Source organism: Micromonas pusilla, assembly GCF_000151265.4.
Source record: "Micromonas pusilla CCMP1545 genomic scaffold MICPUCscaffold_2, whole genome shotgun sequence".
In the NCBI taxonomy this organism is placed as follows: Eukaryota; Viridiplantae; Chlorophyta; class Mamiellophyceae; order Mamiellales; family Mamiellaceae; genus Micromonas; species Micromonas pusilla.
Genome location: NW_003315883.1, coordinates 1086353 through 1110196, shown reverse-complemented (window position 1 = coordinate 1110196; position 23844 = coordinate 1086353). Strand labels below are relative to the sequence as shown.

Sequence of the window (23844 nt, the reverse complement as noted above, 5' to 3'; positions counted from 1 at the left end):
GGGGGGGGGGGTTCCCCCCCCCCCCCCCCCCCGACCCCGGCCCGCTACCCCACTATGTCGCTACCCCGCTACCCCGGGGGCCGGGGGAGGGGGCTGCCCCCCCCCCCACCACGGCCCGCTACCCAACTATGTCACTATGTCACTACCCCGGGGGCGGGGGGAGGGGGCTGCCCCCCCCCGACCCCGGCCCACTACCCCACTATGTCACTATGTCACTACCCCGGGGGCCGGGGGAGGGGGCTGCCCCCCACCCCCGTCCCCCAGCCCACTACCCCACTACCCCACTATGTCACTATGTCACTACCAGGTTTCAAAAGTTCTACCTTTGAAAGTACATTTAGCCTCTGAGGTTCGAATTTTCATCGTATAAACAAGTGATTTGATAGCAATATTGAACTCATCGCTCGCCTTCGGCGGCTCTTCGCCCCTGAGCTCATGTTCCATCATCACATCTGATCGAAAGCCACGCGGGCTTCGCCCGCGTGATATTCGCGCGGTCGCCGTGCCCTTAAACCCTAAACGTTAAAACCAACCCTACTACTACTACCTCGGGTGGAACTACGTTTTTCAATATCCTAAAACTCGCGGCCACCGTTTCGCCCCCTCGCGGCTAGGGTCCTCGAACCCTAGTTAGGTTTAGGGTTGCGCGTTCGCGTCTCCGCTCGCTCGTCGTCGCGGCCGCGAGGGGGCGAAACGGGGCCGCTCGGGGGGTGGGCGTCTTGTCCGAAGGGTTAAAGGGGGGCGAACTCCGGGTAGCGGAGGCCACTACCTGAGAGGAAGAAAATCAGATAGCGGGTAGCGAGCCCCTTCGCTACATCGCTGCTTGAAAATGTCGTATGGGTAATTAGTCTTCCAATATTTTGGTTTTTTGGGGTAGACTACCCATCCCCCTGTGACGCTATGATACGAAGGTAGGCTTGCACGAGTAAGTTGTTAAATATGTACGAAAGTACTTCCATAAAGTTGTACTTTCGTACTTTCGGTACGTTGTACGTAGGGCTACAACGTTGTAGTCGCGGGGCAGTCGCAGCGCTATGCATGTACGAAGGTACTTTGAGAGTACTAAAGTACTTTCGAAAGTACTTTCGTACGAAAGTACGAAAGTATTCTATCCTTCGAAGGTGTCAGTCGTCATGTATCATATTGTTGTAGCCCTACGGGTGTACAGCTGTACGGAAGTACGGAAGTACTTTCGAAAGTACTTTCGTACGAAGTACGAAGTACTTTCGTACTTTATTTTTACTTCCGGAAATAGAATACTTTATTCGTACTTTCGTACTTCCGTATCATACGGAAGTATCATACTTCCGGAAGTACTTTCGTACCTTCGAAGTACCTTCGTATCTATTTCCGGAAGTACGGAAGTACGAAAGTACTTCCGGATGTACTTCCGGAAGTCCCTCCGAAGGTATAGTAATAGTCGCACATAGGGCTATCGGATAGTTGATTAGTCTAGCTAATTGATTTAGGGCTTACCTTCGAAGGTAGTTGTTTTATATGGATAAGTTGTCATCTACGAAAGTACTCTCGAAAGTACAACGTTGTACCTCTTAAGGTAGTCCTCTACGTAATTCGAAAAAATCCACCTAAAAAACGTACTCGTGACTAAAAACACGTGCAAAAGTGTACGCGCGAACACCCGCGCGCGAAACACTACTCCTCCGCGCGCGATGCACGTCTGCGCGCGAAACTTTGCGTGATAACAGTTCTAAGGCATGCGCACAATGTTACGCCGGGGTTTTTCGACTTTCGCGCGCGTCGCGAAGAAATCGCAGATCTTGCCCGAAATCGCGATTCGCGACGTTTGCGTACCCCTCTTGCGACAGAGAACATGAACGCGAAATCCCCGGCGTAGGAAGTTCGGCGTTGATGCCTGGAACGCGATGGTGCAAAAAAAAATCGTCGCGATCTCATTCGAGGAAGGAGTAGTGTTTCGCGCGCAGGTGTTCGCGCGTACACTTTTGTACGTGTTTTTAGTCACGAGTACGTTTTTTAGGTGGATTTTTTCGAATTACGTAGAGGACTATTCTATATACACGTACACGTAGTACCTTAAGGTAATTATGAAGGTCAATACAAATACTGTAGGCTTGGGCTAGTGAGCTGTACAACTACACGTACACGCTGTACGTGTACAGTACGGAAGTAATAAAAAGACAGGATGATACTCGTACACATACACTACGTGTACAGTAGTACTGTAGCCCTAGTGTAACGCGTGTACGTGGACTGCACGTGTATGATAATACCGTTAGTTGTCTAGTTGTACAGTACAGTACTAAAATCCAAACTTAACGGGTACTGTCCACGTACTGTACACGTATGTATATCTGATTACAAAAAGACTGAGCTCTAACCCATCCGGGCAAAACATGTGATCTATAATGCGAGCAGACCGCACTACGAACAATCCTCTCACGTACGTGTACACGTACGTGTACAACGTGTACAGTAACAACTTATCGACTTTTTCGACTTTTTTTTTTGCTGCGCTCTCAGTAGATCAGCTTCTCAGGTGCGTTTTATACAAAAGTCTTTCACCCATCGCTCGGTTTCAACATTTGATCGCTTCCCCTTTCAACTGACCGATGAACTGTTTTTGTATAATTTTTGTCCGCGTGATGACGTGTCCCCCGCACGTGGCTCGCAATAGAGGCGTCGCTGTCGCTCGCGCGCGACGTCGCACACGCACCACGCGCGCGGTCCGTCCCCTTGAGGACAACTCGGACGCGCATCGCACCTCGCGCGTCGTATAGGCAGAAAGCTCCCGTCTGACCGCGCGTCGTCGTCGTCGTCGTCGCGTCGCGTCGCGCGCCCGTGACGTCGCGCGAGATGGCGTCGGCGTCGACGACGGCGACGCGCGCGGGACCGAGCCTTCCCCAGCGCGTCCTCGCGCGCCGTCTCAGTTTGAACGCGCTCGCGTCGCACGCCGCGCGGCGCGTCGCCGGCTCGCGCGCGTCGTCGTCGTCGTCGTCGTCGTCGTCGTCGTCCGCGGCGTCGGCGTGCGCGGTTTCGTCTCATCTCGTCGCGCGACGCGCCGGCGCAGCGCTCGCACTCGCGTCCGCGGCCGCGGTACCGCGCGGCGGCGACCTCGTCCGCACTGATCCACTCCGCGGCCGCGGTTTTGACGCGCCGCGTCACGTCGCGCGCGCGGCGGGCGGCCAGGGCGGCTACCTCCTCGGCGGTCGCAAATCGAAAGATCGATACTCGGACGCCGCCGCGCGAGTGCCGCCGTCTCCAGAGGAGTCTCTCGACGACGAGGAGAACGCGCGCGTGAGGCGCGCGCGGTTCGAAGAGGAAGAGCGCCAGAGGTACAAGAACCTCCCCGTGAAGATGAAGATTCGATATGCGCTGAGGCGGCTCGATAGGTGAGAGTATGACCGCCCGCCCGACTGTTTCTTTCCGCCAGTCGATCCCGAACTCTCGATGCAGGGACTACTTTTCTCTCTGAAGGTTACGAACGAAACGTTTCACCCCTCGCTGCCCGGTCTGGAGTTGGACTGATTCGACCGCGAAGCCCACCGATTGACCGATGCCGTCGCGCCCCCTCCCCGTGAACAGCGACGGGTACTGGGCAGTGATCAGCAGCGGCATCGTCTTCGGGACGTTTTTACTCGAGGTGAGACTGTTTCCCGTACGACCCTCTTCGCGTGTCGAACGCGATTCCTCGAGAAATCCGTTTTGGTCGCTTCGCCCGCCCGCCCGTCGCGCGGACCGCGACGCAGATGACCGACCGATTCGACCCGTTCGACCGAATCGACCGACCAACTGATCGACCTACGAAACGAATGCCGACCTGCGCACCTTTTCAAACAGTCCTACAACATGAGCTCATTCGGCGGCTGGGACGTGCTGTACCGCGACGACATCAACCCGATGACAGGGCTGATATCTATGCAAGACCTCACGGACATCGAGGACGCGTACAACGCGCTGTTTTTCTTCGAGTTCTGTCTCCGCGCATGGGCCGCGGATTTCAAAAAAGAATTTTGGCTGAACCCCGTCACTGCGGTGGACTTCCTCGCGACGGCGCCGCCCGCGCTCGCGCTCATAGGGATGATGGAATCCGCTTCGCCGGTGTACCGGTTCTTGCGTCTTCTAAGGGTGTTGCGCCTGCTCAGGTTGCTCGACCGCAACGCGGATAGCGTTCTGTTCGGGCTCGTGAAGACGGATTCCATGGGTGTGCAGCTCATCGGCATCGGCGCAGAGGTACGCGAGCCGATTGTTGAGACTGTTCCCCGTATAACCGTCCATGCGCGTCGAACATCGATACCAAGGACCTTGTTATTCGCTCGTTTCTTTCTTTTCACCCCACGCACGCTTCCTCGGTTTCAGTAGCCTAGTACATCTCACCGAAATGCCTGCATACTGACCGACCTGATGAAAACTAACTACCCCTGCGCTGCAGTTCGTCTGCATCTTCATCATTGCCGCGGGGGTCATCTTCGACCTCGAGTACGCGGTCAACGAGAATGTGAACACGCTGAACGACACGCTGTACTGGGCGATTCTGACCCTGACTGGGATCGGTCAGCCGTTCGAGGTAGTCACTGCGGGCGGACGCATTGCGACGGTGTTGTCCATTGCCGTTGCGCTCATCGTCGTCCCGGGTCAGCTCGCGAAGCTCGCGACCGTCGCGGGGGCGCAGGACATAATGTCCGGGATGTTCATCACCGACGAAGGCTCCTCGGAGGACTCGTTTGACTCCATGGACGAGGTCGGTAGACTACTCCCCATTCGACCGCCCTGGAGTGTTGAACATCGATTCTGGAGGACTTTTCCCAACGTTTCTCTTTACCCGCGCTTCCCTCTCATTTTTGACCAATAAGACGTTAGACTGACCGATGCGTTCCCGATCGTTTCACATATTCAAGGACCCGATGATCAGCAGCGACTGGGACGTGTACGGCGGGCCGCCGAGCACGTGGGACACTGGTGACGGCGGCGCAAACTTCACGCCGCCGACGGCAGCGAGCGCGGCAACACTATCGGAAAATCCGAGACTTGTCGTGTCCGACACTGCCGCAGGGCTAGCTCCCCTGGGCATGAGCGTGGATGACGTCGCAGCCGCGCGGATGATGGGCTCGACCGCGGCGGGCGGCGTGGCGACCGCGGGCGCGACGCTCGCAATGCGCCCGAAGCGATGGGACGGCCGCGAGTGCGACCAGTGTGGGTTGCAAATACACGAGTCGGACGCGCGGTTCTGTCGTCGCTGTGGCGAGCGCTTGGGGCTCACGGAGAGTGCGGGGACGCTGTACGTGAAGAAGGACCCAGCGGTCGTGGAGAAGAGGAAGAAGAGAACCGCGCAAGGAAGCCGGAATTTGAGCGCCAAGTTCAAACCCGCGGCGAGCATGGGGGGGGGCATGCGCCTCGGGTTGGACATCTCTGGCGCGATGCAGGTGTCGTCGAAGGCGAAGTCGAAGTCGAAGTCGAAGAAGAAGCGGGACCCGAGCGGCGGCGCGAAGAAGCGCGAGGAGGAGGCGTGAGGACGACGCGCGAGTCGAGTGGAATCGAATCAAATCGAATGTGATGTACGTTTCGACCGAGGACCGCACCGCGCCGCGGCGGTGCGTATCTATCGTACCCCACGCTCGTGTATATTCAAATATATGCGCGTTCTATCGTAGTCGGCTTGTCGGAGAACCTCACGACTCCGCGAAGGTTCCGTGCAACGCGTCCATGAACGCGAACGGAAACGCGTAGTTGACATCGAAGCGCTCGTGATGTAAGTCGTGGAACCGCGACGCGTACACCTCCACCCCTATATCCGCACCCGTGGTTTCGGTTATGGTTTTGGATATGGATTTTTTCTCGCCGTCGCCGTCGCCGCAACCGTTTCTCTCGCCGAAACCAAAACCAAAACCAACGCGGAACCGCACGCCGCAATGATCGATTATCCCGCACACGCCCATGATTGCCATGTACGCGAGAAAACTCGCGATCGGCACTTCACCGCACACAAACGCGGACGAGTACAATATCGCGCAGTATCCCGCCGCCTCCAGTGGGTGGATGAACAGATCGTCAAACGGCCGCGGCGACTTGTAATGATGATGGTACTTGTGCAACCTCTTGTACAGGCGCGGTGCGTGCATCGCTCGGTGCCAGTAGTATTCGAGGACGGACTGCCAGAGGATTATCTTGACGAGCGCGACGAGCGACGTCAGCGGCGGAGCGGTCCACGACGTGAGCGATGAGTGCCCTCGCGCGGTCGCCTCCGCGGTCGCGCCCGCGAAGAGCGCGCTGACGAGCAGGTTCAAGGACGCGAACGTCGCGTGCTTTGGATGCCGTCCGCGCGACGACGACGACGACGACGACGACGAAGACGCGAAGAGGTCAAGCAGCGGCAGACCCCACGCGTATTTCTTGCGGGAGCTGCCGCGGCGATGCGCGTCGCCGTCGCCGTCGCCGTCTCCCGGTCGGATCGCGCGCGGCTGACACTTCCACGACGTCTCGTCGCCGCGGCGTCTGTGGTAGTACGCGAACTCGACGATCGACGACAGCGCGACGTATCCGAGGAGCTGCGCGGCGAAGACGGCGACAGAGGACGCGCGAACCCACGGAACAGGGAAAGACGTCGTGGTGTTCATCGGCGGACTCCGCGCGCGCGGCCTGTGCCTTCCCTTCCCCGCGCGCGTCAGGCTGTGCCGGCACTGCATTTCGTCCACCCGGGTAAACTCCCGGCCTATTCCTAACTGAAAGTTGATGGTGTGTGTAGTTGAGGTACGTGTACAGTACAGCTGTACTGTACACCGCGTTACACGTATGTAGCTATGTACACTACAACGTTGTACACGCACAAGTCACGCACATACAGCACGCACGTCGGTACACATGTACAACGTCATATGAGGCCCAAAAAGTGGACATCGTCAACCTGCAAACCTGCAAACCTGCAAACCGCAGTTCGACATCGCCGCCCCGCGCGTCGCGCGCGCCCGCGCACTCCCGGAGGCGCGCGAGGGCAAATATGCGTACCTTATGACCTTATGTGATGATGCGCGCGCGGGGGTATCTTCGCGTTATAGCTTGATGATGCACGGCGCTCCTCGCCAACCCGCGGATGAGGCGAAAAACCGAGCCTTCTCGGACCCGTCCGCGTTTTTCAGGTGAAAAAATTTCTCTTCGGCGGGGAAATATAAATGCCAGGCGTCAGGGTCCGCGTGTTCGTGCGGCCATGACGACGTCGAAAGGTCATGAATGACTTTGTCACAGGGAGAAGAAGTGATGTTTGTGATATATATCGTCGATATATCTAAGAATATGACGTCGCTTATGGTTAGAACACGATGTAATCGGCGCTTGAAAAGGCCAGTGGTCACTTTTTGCCAAAAACGTGCTGTCGTGTTTCCGTTCGAAAAACGCGAAGATGTCTCCATCGGAGCCGCGCGCGCCAGAGGCGGAAGGCAATATATGAACACGCTCGGTACCCCCGCAATCGCGGCGCAGCATCACCCCGAGGGTGTGCGGCACCCGTCGTGGCCCTCGCGCGCCTCCGGGAGTGCGCGGGCACGCGCGACGCGCGGGGCGGCGATGTCGAACTGCGGTTTGCAGGTTTGCAGGTTTGCAGGTTTGCAGGTTGACGATGTCCACTTTTTGGGCCTCATATCGTACAGTTATCGTACCATATGGAAGTACGAATACTTTCGAAGGTACACGTACAGTACACGTACACGTATTAAGTACGAAAGTACTTTCGTATTAACGTAGCGAATATCGCGAGAGGCACCTAGCTAGATCTGTTCAATATCATACCTTCGTAGTATTGTACGTGTATGTAGTCATACTGTACGTGTACTGTATGCGTATGGACAATTCCGCGTGATCGTATGAGCATTCTGTGAGAAATTTCAACGTACTAGCTAGGGCCTATCTAGCTATCTACCTTCGAAGGTACGAAAGTACCTTCGTACGAAAGTACGAAAGTACTTTCGTACGAAAGTACCTTCGAAGGTACTTTCGTACTTTCGTACGAAAGTACGAAGGTATGTGTACCGTAGATATGTGGGGTCGTATGAGTACGACTGGTGTTGGTCCTGCAGGGTCTGTCGACCGTGCGGAGGATACGGTGGGCGTTGTGTTGTGTGTGTTATTCGAAATTGTCCTAGCTATCTATTTGGAACAGCTATGACAGAGCAGGCCAAAGTAGTTAATAACTCGAGCGTACTTATTTAAAAATAACTTCCGAAATAACTTCAGGGCCTCCGCGCGCATGCGCCTCCGGCCCTGCCGGCGGCCTAACGGGCATGAAAGGACACCCCGCGGCCCGCCAACAAGTCGGGTGGGCGCGAATGGAACTGTTCCTATATGGCGCGGGCATTCTCACAGCACTGATCACTCAATACTCGTCAGACAAGCGACGATGCCAATAAATGTGGGCCCAACGCTTCTTTCGAGGTGAAGATGCCCACCTAGCGCCATGGTGTTGTACACAGATATTCCTTTGTGTCAGAGACAAGCGAACACTTTATTATTTTTCAGTTTAGGGTTGTCCGCAAGATGCATCGCGCAGAAAATAGTCTAGTTGTCGTCAGTAATTTCTTTCGGATCTTTTTTAGCGCCGCACTCTCTGGTCCACAAATGTTTGACGTCGGGGTGGGATTGGTTAACGCGTTCAATATGATATCAGCGCGAGGTTTTTGAGGTTCACCAGTCTTGACTTCTTTGATCGTGTTCGCAGAGAAGACCGGCTTGTTGAATACCTTGTTGTCGAGGGTGTGCCTTTCGAACACGCTCACGTTCGGCGCTTTAGAAGCGGCATTGAGACAACGTTCCCACGTGTTCGACACCGGAGGTGTCTCTTCGTCGGCGTCCTGGTCCAGGGCATGTCGGGTTTCAGTCGTTTCTTCTTCCGGCTCAGCCAGCGCGGCGCATCACGAGCCGCGCGCGCGACAGGTAGTTATTTCGGAAGTTATTTTTAAATAAGTACGCTCGAGTTATTAACTACTGTACTTGTACTTTGGCCTGCTTTGTCATAGTCATAATATGTACTGTTGTACATATTGTCATGTACAACTTGTACTGTACGTGTACAGTACTGTATGCGTATTACACTTTACAAAGTGTTGTGAAGCATCGAAATAAATATGGCTACACGTACGTGTACACGTACGTGTAGCTATCTATGCTAGCTACTTTCGTACGAAAGTACTTTCGAAAGTACTTTCGTACAACGTTGTACCTTCGTAGCTACGAAGGTACGAAAGTACCTTCGTAGCTAGCTACCTTCGTACTTTCGTACTTTCGTACGAAAGTACTTTCGTACGAAAGTACTAGTAGCTACGAAGGTAGCTAGCTATGATAATACACTACGTGTATCATACGTGTATGTTGTACTGTACGTGTACTGTACACGTGTACGTGTACGTGTACACGTGTAGGGCTAATTAAATTTGTACGAAGGTACGAAGGTATCATAGCCCTAGACCATTTATTTACCGAAGGTAGTCTACACGTACGCAGCCCTTCCGGGAAAATGTGACGTATTCGGGCACGGGACTTTTACTACTCTACGCAGCCCTTCCGGGAAAATGTGACGTATTCGGGCACGGGACTTTTTAGCTATCAATAATCTCTCAGCATCGCATCCTATGGGCATTTTTCGTATGACTTTCTATTCAGGGCAGTCTCATATTTCTCGGAATCCGCAAGGGTTTAGTCGAATACTCCAAGGTTTTAATTGATCGGGTTATGGGCTGAGCCCGCAACGATTTGATCGGACGCGCAGGGGTTTTAACCTGTCGTCAGCAGTGAAACTTCGCCTTCTGGGTTGAAAGTTTTGATCGCCGAGGTGAACTTTTTTTTTCTCTTGGACGTGGCGACGGCGACCGGCGGTCGCGGCGGCGGGAGGTCGACACGTCAGTCGTTTTCCGGTGCAATCGCTTCGTCACGCGCGTTGAAGACCCGCGCGCATTGCACACGTCGTTTCCGGCGTCGCATCCCGCCGTCGTCTACCGCGCCGTTCCGTATGACTTTTTGGTCATGACCACGACGGCTGTGCGGTTTGCATTTTTCCAGTCAAAAGTCACGTGTCCGGATACGTGATATTTGGCCAAAAGGGTCGCGTGTTTCCAGACTAGAAAGTTTCGTGCCCGAATACGTCACATTTGCCCGGAAGGGCTGCGTAGTGGCTGAGAGGCTGGCATCGCGGGGGAACAAAAGCCTCTCAAATGAACGCGGCCCTTTTGGTATTTGTCCAAATATCACGTACGGAAGTACTTCTACTTCCGTACTGTACAACACCCACTTACACACTAGCCTAGCCCTACACATACTGTACACGTAGGCAGTACGTACTACTTTCGTACGAAGGTACGTAGCTACGTACTGGGAGGTGGGGGTGGTGATAGCGCTGGCGATGAGGGTGCGGTCGGTCGACACTCGGGTGGAATGTATGATACGGAAGTACAGTATCATACGTTGTATCATACGAAAGTACGAAAGTACTTCCGGAAGTATTATTTTCGTACGAAATAAAGTACGAAAGTACTTTCGTACTTCCGGAAGTAACGTTGTACACTACACGTGTACGTGTACTTTCGACCCTTCGTAGCAGCCCTACGCGTACGAGTACAGGTAGAAGAAAGCACGCAGAGTCAGGTGGAGTGCGTTTTCGGGGACGTTCGCGTCTGCCAGGTGATCAAAGGAAACGGGGAGGTGTCGCGTTGTAGGACGACGGTACCACTGCACGCGGCCGCGGAGAGCGAAAAATCGAAAAGGAGGAAATACGAGGCGGCGTGCACGGCGCAGTGTTTCACGTTCATCCCTCTCGTCATCGAGTTGTACGGGGGCATCGGCCGCGACTTCCTGAAATTCATGGGGGACATCATCACGGCTCACGCACAGGGCCGGGGGCGTGAAGGAAACCCCCGCGCGGCGCGCGACCGTGAGATGCGCAGAGTCGCGGTGGGCGTAGAGGAATACCCGCCGAACCCGTGCGCCGCTGACGCGCTCATCGACTGGGAGAGGCGGATCTCGGTGGCGCTCATGCGAAGCGTGGGATGCCGGCTGCTGGGCGGAGGGGTTGATTTCTTATTCGCGAAGGAAGGGGGCAATGACCGGGGTGTACGTGAGAACGATGAGACTGAAGGTCTTGGGGAGGACCCCGATTTGGGCGGCGTGATCGTGTACAGGTAGTTGTTTTTTGCCTTAGCGAGCAGATTTCTAGGGCTGCACGTCACGGAGACTTGAAATAACACACACACTCTCACACGGTAGAGACGAATACATTTTCGTCTGGCGCTCAGCCGGCACTTCACTGACGCAAGACTCTCAGGACGCACGCGCACCATACGTGAACCACGCGCGCCATGGACGGCCCTTCCGACGCGGAAAAGCTTCCCGTCACTGTGCGTGCTTTCCCTCTCCGCGAGCGCTCCACCGTCGTCCGCTGCAACCGCAACGGGCGGAAGTCGCGCTTTGCCCTTTTCTCTTTTCCGACGGCGATTCCCGACGCACCCGACACGACCCGCGCGGCGAACTTTCATTCGCGTCTAGGTCCAGGTTCCGACCACCGCGAACGCGTTCGCCGCGCTCATGTGTGGGTTGCTGAGCTCGCGACTCGTGACTGATCTGTGCCTCCGGGCGCATCCCGACTCCTGCTCGTTCGTCGACCGCAGATCGTCACCGGATTCCTCGGCGCGGGAAAGACAACTCTGGTGAACCACATCCTGAAAGGCGACCACGGAAAGCTCATCGCGGTCATCGAAAACGAGTTTGGCGCGGTATCCATCGACGACGCACTCGTCGGCGAGAATATCAAAGAGAAGGAGAACATCATCACGATGGACAATGGGTGTGTGTGCTGCACCGTGCGTGGGGATTTAGTAAGAGCACTTCTGACGCTGAAAGACCGCGCGAAGAAGTTCGACCATGTCATCATCGAGACGACCGGCCTTGCGGATCCAGCCCCCGTTGCATTTACGTTCTTCATTAACCCGGAGATTGCGGAAGCATACAGGATCGATTCGATCCTGTGCCTCGCAGACGCGAAACACATCGGCCTGCACTTAGCTGAAGAAAAGCCTGACGGCGCTGTGAATGAAGCAGTACAACAAGTCGCGTTCGCGGACAGAATTTTACTAAACAAAATTGATCTCGTAAACGATAACCTGCTCGACGATGTGATCGACACGTTAAAGAGCATAAATGCGGTCGCCGAGGTCATCAAAACCACGAACAGTGTTGTTGACCTGGACAAGGTTCTGGGCGTATCTTCCTTTTCAATCGAAAAGACTCTTGAGGTTGATCCAGATTTCCTGGACGATGAGGAAGGGCACGCTAAGGCGGAGGCGATTGAAAACGCAGCCGCGGATGGTACCGATGACGCCTCTAAGACCGCTGCGTGCACGGACGACTCCCATGGTCACTCTCATTCCCAAATAAACAGGCAGGGGACCACCTTGAATGAACCTGCGAAGAAAAGACCGCGGAAAAAGAAGCATGACCTGACCGGCGTGAGCAGCGTCGGGATCGTCGCCGAGGGCGAGCTCGACTTCGCGGAGGTGAATACGTTTATGATGAAAGTGCTGCAAGAGAACGCGCTATCGATTTACCGCAGCAAGGGCGTGATGTGCTTCAAAGATCAAGGGGCTGTGAAGTTTGTGTTTCAAGGTGTGCACGAGCAGATAAACTTCGGGCCGTCGTCCGTCATGTGGGGACAGGACGAACCGAGAGTGAACAAGATGGTGTTCATCGGGAGAAATTTGAATCGAAAGGAGCTCGAGGATGGGTTCAGGGCGTGTATCGCGAAGTGAGAAGCGGTTGAAAGAAGCACACGTTAGAAAACCGTCATTTTCTGTTAAGAAACGTTAAAAGGTCGTGACGAAGTTTCAGATTGATCGACGCAGCGACAGAGCATGGGCGCGCACGAAAGTACACGTACTGTACGTGTACGTTTTTTTGCGATTTAGATGAAATACCTGTACTTTCGTACTTTTTTTCAAAACGCGAATTACCCAACCACGACCTTAAGGTCACGGTCCGCTAATTAAATTTCCCGTGCCAAAAATACGAAATTTATACTGAATACGCATACAAATTGCAAAACGTACTTTCGTACGCGCCCACACGCCGTCGCTGCGCGGATTGATTTGAAACTTTGTCACGATATTTTCCATCATGTCGATGATGCCCTCTCAAAGTTTCGCGATTTTAGGAGGCCTGGAAAGCGGTTTTCAGACCTCTAAGAGCCTTTTTTTTGCGTATTCAGTCTAAATTTCGTACTTTTGGCACGGGAAATTTAATTAGCGGACCGTGACCTTAATAAGATATCCTATACATGGCAAATGATGTACACGTGTGGCGCTAAGAATTTCGCGAGGGGCAACTCGGGATCGATGACTAAATAGTCATATGCGTATGGGCAATTCGCGTGCTCGCCATGGGCAATCAGTCACAGATTAATACGTACTCAAGTGTTGTGAAGGATCGACTTATTTCTGTACACGTACACGTGGGTCGAAGCCTCGAACGCCTAGGCTACAGAAGAGCCTCGTATGTAAATCTACACAGACGTGCCTCCGTGCGAGATAGTGCACGTGCCGTATGCTCGAGTGTAGTGTGTCTACTGCATGCAGTACACCGTTGTACCGTTATACTGGACCGAAGGAAACCCCACCGTCTCGGTGGGACTCTGCATAGAAAAAAGAAATACGGAAGTACTTCCGGAAGAACCTTCGAAGGTGCAGTATCATGATATTGAAGCATTGTCCACTATCGCCCACGCCTCTTTCATCTCTTCTTTCAAGAACATGTCGTGGTACAGACAAACTGGGCACACCCACGTGCCATCATCCTTGAAGTGTTTCGCGCGCGGGTGTTCGCGCGTACACTTTTGTTCGTGTTTTTAGTCACGAGTATGCTTTTTTGCTGGTTTTTTCGAATTACTTGGAGGACTATCATACCTTAAAGGGCGAAAACCTGTATGTACACGTAGCCCTACACGTACTCGGAGTACACTACAGTACGGAAGTACCTTCGTACGAAAGTACACGTCTTACTCACGCCCTGCGCTGTTCAATGACTGATCAAAAGAACGCTTCCTCGCCCATGGCGTCATAGTCCGCGGTCGCTCGGATCTTCGCCGACGCGGCAGCTGCAGCGGCTCGGCGCGGACGGCAACAGGCGCGAATGCCCGCCTGCGTCTTCGCAGCCTTCGCCTTCGCCGCCGCTACTTCAGAAGCGTTGGACGGTCTGCCTCGCTTCCTCTTCAACGGTGCCGTCGGAATCGGAGCCCTCGCACGGACCAGAAGAACGCGCATCGACAGAGAACCCGACGGGCGAGCGACGGCGCGCGCCGACGCCGTGGAAACCTTCGGCGGTCTGCCTCTCTTCTTCTTCATCGGCGTCTCCGGCTCCGGCGATCGAATCGCGCGCATCGAAGATTTCGAAATCGGCGGTGGCGTCGCCGGTGAAGGCGTCCCGATCGTCGTATTTTTCTTCGGACGGCCACGGCCGCGTTTCGTCTGAACCGGGGTCACGACTTCGACGTTCTCCACGTCGTTCTCCGCGGCGTCGGTGTCGGCGTCTTCGAATACGCCTTCCGTCTCATCCGCCGCGGCTTTCGCGCGCGCAAAGTCCTCCGTCAGCCACTTACCCCACGCGAACGACTTCTTTCGGTCCAACAATTCTGACGGAGACGCGCCAGTAGCGATGTGCACGAGGTAATCATGCGCGTTGTCAAACCCACGCGCGCGCGCGAGGTTGACCACCTGATGCGTCGGCGCCAGGCCGTTCGCCTTACGGCACGGCCCGCAATTGCAGCACGCGACACAGCCGTCGCCGCACGACCCGCGGCATTTTGGGCATTTCCACACTCCCGACGCGATCGCGTCCTCGATGTCTTCGCCGTGACGGTTCCGCAGGCACATGCCGCAAAACGCGAGCGGGTTGCTCCGCCCTCTCCCGCACGCGTCGTCCGTGCAAAACACGTGCGGCTCAACAGTCTTCTGCCTGCACCAGTGGCACGTTACCCCGAGCTCGGAGTCGTACACTCTGCCACCAACGGCGTACCGACGCGATTTGAAATCCACGTCTGTCAAGGACAAGAGTTTTATGGGCTTGGGTTTTCCGCGCCTGCGCTTCGCCTTCGCGCGCGCGACGTCGTCGTCGTCGTCGTCGTCGTCGTCGTCGTGAGATTTGCACTGCGAGGCGTAGTTGACCTTCGCGCGATCGCGCGACGATCGGCGACGCTCAGACTCCGGTACGAAGACTCTCGCTTTCGACGCTCGGCGCTGTGGGAGACGGGGGTGGGGGCGATCTCCGGTGAGCGCGTAATCGTGTTTTGGCGCGAAAGCGCGATCGCGAGGTAAAAGGGCGTGTTTCGCGCGAATTCACGGCGCGAGATGCCGTGTTTCGAGTCAAATCGATCGACGAACGTCATCGGAGGAAATCCAGAGCGGTCAGTCGGGAAGAAGAGTCGCAACGATCGCGCGAACGCGACGACGCGGTCTTCCGAAAGCGCATCGTCTCGCACCGGTGTTGGTTTGATCGTCGCGTCCGCCGCAACCTTGGAGGACAGAGACAGTATTCCCATCTCCACCATCCTTCGCTTGTTCTCCTCGATCCGAAGCGCGCGGTCGCGCTCAAATTCGTTCATATTCAAAAGGGCGTGCTTCGGCGTTCGGCGTGTGATACGAGAGTACCTTCGTCCAATACTGCACGCGGCGCCTTCTTTGTACGTGCGGCTCTTTATCCGCCTATTCTACGCAGGCCGGAGGTGTGACATTTGGGGCAAATAGAAAGCGGGAATTTCCGTTTTCCCCCCCCCGTTTGCCCCCCCCCAATCGGGATGGTTTTCCGATCAAAAATGCTGAAAGGGTATTTTTCATCGCAAGAGCCGATCAAAGGGTTTTTGCCGCTAATGTCACACCTCCGGCCTGCGTAGTTACAGGTATACAGTACAGTAAGATATTCGCAGGCTAGCAGGGGGGTTAAACCTGTATAATCGTTTATGATGCACCGGAAAGCAGTGACCGGAAAAGACCGGTAGGGACCGGTAGGGGTTTTTAGTAAGAGTACGAAGTACGAGTACGCCAAAATTCGAGACTCTGGACCCACCCCCCCCCCGCGCAAGTTCTGCGCTTCTGCCGTCGCTGAGTGCCCGTAAACGCCGTCGCCACAGTGGGATGAAATGCTCTGAACACCATGATTCGTTGATTCGTGTAAAAACATGATACCATTTTCTGTCAACAACACGAAGTAAACGACGCCGCGAAGAGGACGTCGCAGCGGAATCATCGATATGCGAAAAAAAGGCCGGCCGGCTACCGAAGTTGCGAGGGACATTCCGCGCGCGCATGTTCAGCACCTCGTCGTCGCAGCATAACTGCACTTACCGCCCATTATTTTCGCATTGATCGACGCAGTACGGTGTTTAGCGCAATTCATCTCACGCTGGCGACGGCGTCCGAGCTCTCTCGGCGACGCCAGAAGCGCGTAAACGCGCGGGGGTGCGGGGTCCCGGGAGACGCCAGCCTACTCGCACAGATAATTCCGTACTCACACGAAAAACGCATAGAACCGGTCTTTTCCGGTCACTCCTTTCCGGTCCGTCGTAACCGGTATTTAATGTGATGAGATAGACACAGTACACGTACAGTACTCGTACCGCGTTGTACACGTGGCCAGGGGGGGGCAATACGAACCCTAAATCCGGGGTATAACCTCGGTCACAAAATACTCATACAGTGGGAACCCGGGGTTCTTTTTTGGATAATAGTCCGGGGTCGGTACTGGTTTTCAGTCACTGTGGAATTTACCTAGGTAAAAGAACGTCGTCCTGACCGAATGTGGTGTACAGTACGAAGGTACTTTCGTACTTATTTTTTCCCGGGATTCCTCCTAAAAATCCCTCACTGTACTGACCAGTACTTATTTTTTCCCGGGGTTCCTCCTAAAAATCCCTCACTGTACTGACCCGAACCCGAGGTAGTGGGCCTAAATGCTTCCCATGCTGACTGTCAAGTTAGACGTAACTCAGCGCCTTGTTCACTAGTTGCGCGACGAGGGCATCCGGGATGCGTTGCGCTTCGTCTTCCCCGGGGGCATCTTCGTGCGACGTACAAGTTGAAGTGCGTCGCGTCGTGGCTTTTTAACTTCGAAGCGGGGAAAAAAGGTAGTTGTTCGCGGTACGATAAAAAAACACTACTGTGAAGACCCGAACTCCGAGGTACCTACCCTGGGAAACCGAAAAAAACGATACTGTATAAAAAAACCCTAGGTATTTTGCGATAAATCGTGTACTGTAGGCCGAAATTTCCCGGGGTACCGAACCCCGGGATTGCCCCCCCCCCCCCCCCCTACGTGGCCCTACGAGTACGTGTACGTGTACAATAAACGCGTTGTACACTATCTTTGTACGACTTTTGTACGGAATTACGTTTAGTACTTTCGAAAGTACGAAACTAATAGAATCGAAGGTACAGCTGTACACGTACGGAAGTACATGTACACGTACACATATCCAGGTGGCTATCAGCGAAAGGATATGAGCTTAGAAAGGATATGCTAGGCCATGCTGTGTCTAGAAATATTCTAGCTAGAATACGTTGTAGCTACGGTAGAAGGTAGCAAGGTACGGAAGTACGGAAGTACCTTCGAAGATAAGCAACTTAGTCTAGCTAGTACGAAGGTAGATACTTATGGAAGTACTTTAGTATTTATACGGAAGCACTTCCGGAAGTACAACGTTCACGACTACACACAGCTACCTTCGTACACACGTACAGTACTGTACGTTGTAGGGCTAAAGTAGTGATAAAGTACGTTCGTTGTACACGTACACTGTACACGTACAGTAGCCATTGTTGTTTTATTTTAATGATTGTGTACAGTACACTATGTTGCTATGTTCACTACAACTACACGTGTACACGTACATACGTGTAGGGAGTTGTGTAGGGCTACACGTACAGTATGTCATTTCCGGAAGTACACGTACGTGTATTTTTGCCCTCGAGAAATAAGATAGGGCTACAGTACGTGTACAGCTGTACACGTAGTTGTACACGTACGGCTAGCTATTACCTTCGTACGAAAGTACTTTCGTACCTTCGAAGGTAGTTGGCTACTGTACACTACAGTACGTGTACAACTAAAACGTACGAAAGTACTTTCGTACGAAGGTACTTCCGGAAGTACACGAACTTCCGGAAGTGCAGTACGTGTACAGTACACGGACACCGTACTACAATATTATGGCGGCAATATTTCCGGAAATACGGAAGTAGGGCGAAGTACACGTACTGTACTGTACGTGTACGTGTACGTGTACGTGTACTGTACGTGTACCTTCGAAGGTACGAAAGTACTTTCGTACTTTCGTACGAAAGTACTTTCGTACGAAAATAAGTTGTAAAAACAACTTTAATAATACTGTACACGACTACACGTACGTGTACGTGTACACGTGTACGTGTACAGTACGTGTACTTTCGTAGAATATTATGGGCTCTCGTAGTCTACCGTGTACAGCTGTATGTACACGTGTACGTAAAAGTACCTTCCACGTACTACTACCTTCATAAGGCTACACGTACTTCCGGAAGCACAACGCTGTAGTCTACGTACCAGGGGTTACCTTTTACGGAAGTGGCCCTACTACCTTGGAAGGTACGTGTACTTCCGTAATAAATAAATACTGAGCACCATCTGGGCTCTCGCTTCCGGAGGTGAAATTTCGACCAATCACGTGCGTTTCGGCGGTGTGGCCAAAGCACTGCCCTAATTTTGATCAGAACTAAAAACAAAACAGCACTAAAACAAAACAGCACTACACGTACGTGTACGACTGTACGTGTACGTGTACACGTACACGTACGTACGAAAGTACGTTCTTTTGTAACAACTTTATAGTTGTACGTTCGGTCCAAGTGGAGTTGTTTGTGGCGTAGAGATTGGCGCTCCCGGGGATCGACTTCAGGGGGGGAAAGTTTTAAAGAAACAGTTGATAATGATTGAAATGCATGCAAAAAGCCTAAGTCTGTAAATGCGTTTTGAAAAAGTAAAAAAAAATACAGTAACAACTTATCTACCTTGGTACTGTACACGTACAACTACAGTACGTGTACACGTACGTGTACCTTCGAAGGTAAAAAAGATGCTGGCAGCTATCTGGACTCAATTAGATTCATTATACAGTACTGTATACCAAAACAAACCGAAGAAAAGCCAGTTAGTATACACGTACATAGGGCCTACATACTGTACACGTACGTGTACAGCATGTCGTGAATGCTCGGGTACAGTACTAAAATTACTGTATCTGAAAATTATTTCACCCGAAGGGTTACCAACTTGCTCAGACTGTGGACTTCGTACACATTCTAACAATTTGGGCAATAACACGGCATAACAACGGCGTGCGCGCGCGCGCGAGCGCCATCACGCGCGCGGCTGCGTGCGCCCGTGTTCCGTCCCTGACCCCGGACATACCAAAAAATATATATTTACACAACCGTGTAACGACGCGTCCACGCGCGATGCGGCGACACCGCACCGAATTCGTGCGCGCGTTCCCCGCGCGCATCGCGCTCCTCGCACTATTGGCGTCGATTCATTGCGCGACGCGCGCGCGCGCGGAGTCTCCCACCATCGGCGCGGGCGACGCGCACACGTGCGCCATCGACGGTGCGAACGCACTGTGGTGCTGGGGCGCGAAGGATGACGACCGGTGCGACGCCCCGCGCGGGCCACACGTCGCCGTCGCCGTCGCGAAGGGCGGCTGCCACGCGTGTGCGATCGCTTCCGACGCGTCGATGAGCTGCTGGGGATGCGACGAGCGCTTACAAGCGAGCGGGATCCCGACGTCCTCGGACACGCTCCGCGGCTGGGTCGCCGTCGCGTGCGGAAAGACGTTCTCTTGCGGCATCGTCAACGACGGCTCGGGGAACGTCCGGTGCTGGGGCGAGCCGCTGCCCGCGATAGGGACGCGCGATGCTTGGGTAGGGCCGTTCGCGACTGTCGTTGCAGGAGAGGATTACGTCTGCGCGCTGGGCAAGGACGACGGGCTCGCGCGATGCCGCGGGTGGGATTCGAGCGCGCAGGCGAGCATCCCCGCGACGCTCGCGAACGTCGCGTTCGTTGCGATCGCCGCTGGGTTCGCGCACACTTGCGGAGTGACGCGCACGGAAAAGTCGCTGCGATGCTGGGGCGGGAACGTCGCGGGCGAGAGCGCGCTCCCGAATGCGACGTCGGCCGGCGGCGATGGCGGCGGGTACGCGACCGGAGCGACCGTCGTCGCCGCCGCCTGGGGAGCCATCGGCGTCGGCGCGCGATGGACATGCGGCGTTGTCGGCAGCGCGCGGGAGCTCACGTGCTGGGGTTTGCGGCGCGATTATCCGCCAGCAGCGGCGGCACACTTTGAAGAGTACGGCCAGGTCCACAGCTCCGGTGCGGTGGTGTCCAAAAATGGTGCATGTGCGTGGGACGTCGTAGCCGTTGGAAAGCGCCACGCGTGCGGGATCACCGCGTCGTCCAGCGACGCTGGTCCCGCGGGAAGTGCAATGTGCTGGGGTGACGATTCTCACGGGCAGTCCGCACCGCCGGGCGAGGGCGACGGTGTAGTCTTGCCGTGGAAGGCTTGGCCGACGGAGACCGAGGTGAACGCGACGGGGAGCGCAATTCTGGCACTGAAAACTTCCGCTGGGGCAACTGCGCTGTGCGACGCGGACGTCGTCGCGAGCGGCAGCGCGGGAGTGTGGAGGGCACGCGCGGTGGAGAGACGCGCGCTCGCGTCCTTAATCGTCGCTGCGGCGGTCATCGCAGTCGTCGGGGTCGCGGGTTTGGGGGAGGGCGCGAGTGCGCGCACAAGTGACGGCAGGGTACCATTCAAGCCGCGCGCGATGAAAAACGTCGGACCTGCGATGAGGGGCTGAATAAGAGAGAGGAGGGGGCGGCGGGGCACTCTTCGTGCATGGTCGCGCATTTCATTCTCGTTCGGCTCCTTCAATGCACGCAGAGCACTCTCCGAGTGAGGGTGTCGCGCTCACGCTACCGCCCCGGACTCGAGCTCGAGAATCCTCTGCATCGTCCCGGACACGAGAAACTCGTCGATCTTCTCCGCGATGCCTTTTCCGATCCCTTTTACTTTCGTCGGTCCGCTCTTCGCGCACGCCTTTCCGGAGTCCACGACGCGATCCAACGCCCGAATCTCGCTTGCAGCGGCGACGTACGAACGAATCTTGAACGCGTCCCCGCCTGCGTTCTTCTCGAGACGAGCGAGCCTGTCGAGTGCCGACGCGAGAGCGGAATTTTTCTCGCACCTCGCCGGCGGGCCTCCCGAGAGCTCGGTTTTCGTCAGCGGCGCGTGCTCCTGGGGTGGTAGGTATGCAGCAGTCGATTGAATGGAGTCGCGGTCGAGTTTGAAAGGAAATGATAATGAAAAGAAACGAGCAAGCGACCCACCTCGCGCAACGCCGAGAGCGCGGCATCACCGTTCCAAGCGCCTGCTTCGAAGTCTTTCGTCGCCATGAGTATCGTGAGGCAAAGCACTTTCGCCTGCTGGTCGTCGACCGGGAGCTGAAACTTTAACCGACGGGCGACGCGGAGGAGCTCGACGGCAGCGTCGGAGCGGTCGAACAAGGCGAAACCGGAGACAAAGTCCGCGCGCGAATCCACGTTCGCATTCGCGTTCGAGCCCGCCGCCGCCGAGGAGCCGAATTTTGGCGCGGGGTCGTCCTTGGTTCGCCATCGCTCGCGGACGACCTCGTCCGAGTCGTCGGCAGAGAAGTAGCAGTTTTGATGAAGCCCGAGGGCGTCGTCGAAGAACCCACCGCAGGTCCACGTGCCTTTCCCGTCGTGCACCGCGGCGTCTGCGGATGGGTAGTGCACTCGGAGCTTTCCGGCGCGACAGCGTGGGCACCCCGGGAGGGCTCCCCAGGTTTCCCCGTCCACGCAGCGCGCGACATTAAGCTCCTTAGTCCCGGAGTGTCGCATGTTGTTTGCCTTGAGCCACGACTTGACCTCGTCCGCTTTCATGGACGCGTATTTATCCCACGTACTCGAGTTTCCCAAGGTTCTATACGCATCCACGATGTCGACACCGTACTCCAGCACCTTCGCTGCTCTCTTCTTCTTCGCGGTCGGGGACGCGAGCGCGGGGGCTGCTTCCGTGACGAACGCGTCGTTTTTCTTCGCTCGCTTCGCGTTCGCGTTCGCGCTAGGCTTCTTCGCGCGCTCGACCATCAGCGCCGTGTACGTCGCCTCGAGGTCACTCCGTTCGATGACATCAAAGAGGTCGACGCCCGCGTCCTCGAGCGCGTTCTTCTTCTCCCGGACGGACGCCGCGGCGGGCGGAGAACGCGCGGAGATCTCACCGACGTCGGACGTCGCGACGTCCTCAGGCTCGCTCTTGGAGGCGGAGCGGGATGGCGCGTACTCACTCTCAGAGTCGCCGTCGGCGTCCGTTCGGTTTCGGTGACGCTTTATGACCGGCATCGCGCGGCTTTGATCTGACGCGTCGGCTGTCGACGCTCGTGCGCTGCGGCCTCACGTCATGCTGCTGTGGTGGTTATTTTTTTATGGCCATTTCAACAATACAGTAAGTTGTTACATGAAGTGCCCGTCGAGACTTCGTCTCGGTACACGTACTGTACAGTATGTGAGTATTTAGTCTGAAAAAATTCTATCCGACTTGCACACACGCGGGTATTTCTGTAATACGAAAGTAACTCGCGGTTTCTCTCTGACAGATTGCCCATACGTAACCTGGAGAGGGGCCCAAATTCTAATATGGGATATTTAGGTATCTATCTAGCTAGCTAGGGTGCCCCCTGAGAGACGCATTTTTTCAACTTTCATTTTTTCTGCATTTTTTTCTTCCTCTCGTTTAGAAAAGGAATTAGTCTAGGCAATGATTACACGTACGCATACACGTACTGTACAACGTTTATTTGTTGCCCTACTCTACGCGTACACGTACGTGTACGTGTACAGATAAATATCTATTTCCGGAAGTATGATATGTTGTTAGATACCTTCGAAGGTACGAAGGTAGCTTTCTAGAGGGCTACGTTGGACGTGTACGCTGTACATACAGTACAGTACACGTAAATTGCTATTTCCGGAAATAAAAAATACTTATTTCCTCTTCCGTGTACGTTCTACATTGGACAACGTACACGACTACACGTACAACGTACCGTGCTGTACTTCCGGAACATAAAAATATTCATGCATACAGCATGGCTATTGTAGTCTATGAAAGTTGTTTTATGGCTAATTGTTTATTATCATATTATTTAGGGATAGTAATGTAGGGCTATTATGACAACTAGACTATCATAATATCATAAAATACAAAGAACTTTAATAGTTAGCCCTACACGTGTACGTGTACGTGTACGCGCACAGTACACGTACTGAACTACTGATATCTTCATAAAAAATGAATATTCGTAATAGCATAAGGTACTGACGTAGCGCGTAGCGCTAGTCAGCGACGCGTAGCACTGCTAACCGCTGCTATCTGATGGCTGGAAGTTCTGCTGTCCCGGTCATGGATGGCTGCCGCTAGTGCTAGAGTGCTACTAGCGCTAGTGCTCGCGCGAGTCGCCGCTATTAACTGCTGCTAGCCGCTATTTTCTGCTAACCGCTGCTATCTGATGCTAGCTCTTGAGCTGGCAGCTGCTGCTGTCATCCAGCTAGCGCTAGAAACTGCTAGCTAGCACACTGTCGCTAGTCGCCGCCATTACGTACGCGCCGAGAGCTCGGACAAGACGCCCCACCCCCCGAGCACCCTAGTCGCGAGGGTGGCGAAACGGTGGCCGCGAGTTTTAGGATATTGAAAAACGTAGTTCCACCCGAGGTAGTAGTAGTAGGGTTGGTTTTAACGTTTAGGGTTTA

At 54.7% G+C, this 23844-nt stretch overlaps 10 protein-coding genes across 10 annotated transcripts; 7 read left to right on the top strand and 3 right to left on the bottom strand.

Annotated features, from left to right (window-relative positions):
- Positions 1-2832: 2832 nt before the first annotated feature.
- Positions 2833-3372, top strand: MICPUCDRAFT_55390 (uncharacterized protein; the record flags this gene model as incomplete). Its single annotated transcript, XM_003056368.1, has 1 exon — positions 2833-3372. The coding sequence occupies one exon, from the start codon at positions 2833-2835 to the stop codon at positions 3370-3372; it is 540 nt and encodes a 179-aa protein (XP_003056414.1).
- Positions 3373-3532: 160 nt separating this feature from the next.
- MICPUCDRAFT_55389 (uncharacterized protein) lies at positions 3533-4828 on the top strand (the record flags this gene model as incomplete). Its single annotated transcript, XM_003056367.1, has 3 exons — positions 3533-3619; positions 3817-4248; positions 4409-4828. The coding sequence occupies 3 exons, from the start codon at positions 3533-3535 to the stop codon at positions 4826-4828; spliced, it is 939 nt and encodes a 312-aa protein (XP_003056413.1).
- Positions 4829-4880: 52 nt separating this feature from the next.
- On the top strand, positions 4881-5486 carry MICPUCDRAFT_55388 (uncharacterized protein; the record flags this gene model as incomplete). The annotated part of the gene is made up of 1 exon (XM_003056366.1): positions 4881-5486. One exon carries the CDS (start codon positions 4881-4883, stop codon positions 5484-5486), a length of 606 nt encoding a protein of 201 aa, XP_003056412.1.
- Positions 5487-5576: 90 nt separating this feature from the next.
- Positions 5577-6659, bottom strand: MICPUCDRAFT_46534 (uncharacterized protein; the record flags this gene model as incomplete). Its single annotated transcript, XM_003055974.1, has 1 exon — positions 5577-6659. The coding sequence occupies one exon, from the start codon at positions 6657-6659 to the stop codon at positions 5646-5648; it is 1014 nt and encodes a 337-aa protein (XP_003056020.1). The 3' UTR covers positions 5577-5645.
- A 305-nt stretch (positions 6660-6964) lies between these two features.
- MICPUCDRAFT_64494 (uncharacterized protein) lies at positions 6965-7774 on the top strand. Its single transcript, XM_003056365.1, has one exon. The coding sequence runs from the start codon at positions 7201-7203 to the stop codon at positions 7708-7710; it is 510 nt and encodes a 169-aa protein (XP_003056411.1). The 5' UTR covers positions 6965-7200; the 3' UTR covers positions 7711-7774.
- A 373-nt stretch (positions 7775-8147) lies between these two features.
- Positions 8148-8819, top strand: MICPUCDRAFT_64493 (uncharacterized protein). Its single transcript, XM_003056364.1, has 2 exons — positions 8148-8569; positions 8703-8819. The coding sequence occupies exon 1, from the start codon at positions 8213-8215 to the stop codon at positions 8399-8401; it is 189 nt and encodes a 62-aa protein (XP_003056410.1). The 5' UTR covers positions 8148-8212; the 3' UTR covers positions 8402-8569; positions 8703-8819.
- A 2444-nt stretch (positions 8820-11263) lies between these two features.
- MICPUCDRAFT_24889 (uncharacterized protein) lies at positions 11264-12832 on the top strand. The gene is made up of 2 exons (XM_003056363.1): positions 11264-11348; positions 11619-12832. Exons 1-2 carry the CDS (start codon positions 11310-11312, stop codon positions 12753-12755), a joined length of 1176 nt encoding a protein of 391 aa, XP_003056409.1. The 5' UTR covers positions 11264-11309; the 3' UTR covers positions 12756-12832.
- Positions 12833-14027: 1195 nt separating this feature from the next.
- On the bottom strand, positions 14028-15598 carry MICPUCDRAFT_55385 (uncharacterized protein; the record flags this gene model as incomplete). Its single annotated transcript, XM_003055973.1, has 2 exons — positions 14028-15143; positions 15191-15598. The coding sequence occupies 2 exons, from the start codon at positions 15596-15598 to the stop codon at positions 14028-14030; spliced, it is 1524 nt and encodes a 507-aa protein (XP_003056019.1).
- A 3883-nt stretch (positions 15599-19481) lies between these two features.
- Positions 19482-20815, top strand: MICPUCDRAFT_38455 (uncharacterized protein; the record flags this gene model as incomplete). The annotated part of the gene is made up of 2 exons (XM_003056362.1): positions 19482-20734; positions 20767-20815. The coding sequence occupies 2 exons, from the start codon at positions 19482-19484 to the stop codon at positions 20813-20815; spliced, it is 1302 nt and encodes a 433-aa protein (XP_003056408.1).
- A 104-nt stretch (positions 20816-20919) lies between these two features.
- On the bottom strand, positions 20920-22507 carry MICPUCDRAFT_46533 (uncharacterized protein). Its single transcript, XM_003055972.1, has 2 exons — positions 21406-22507; positions 20920-21313 (listed from the first exon to the last, which is right to left on the bottom strand). The coding sequence occupies exons 1-2, from the start codon at positions 22435-22437 to the stop codon at positions 20987-20989; spliced, it is 1359 nt and encodes a 452-aa protein (XP_003056018.1). The 5' UTR covers positions 22438-22507; the 3' UTR covers positions 20920-20986.
- Between the last annotated feature and the right edge of the window lie 1337 nt (positions 22508-23844).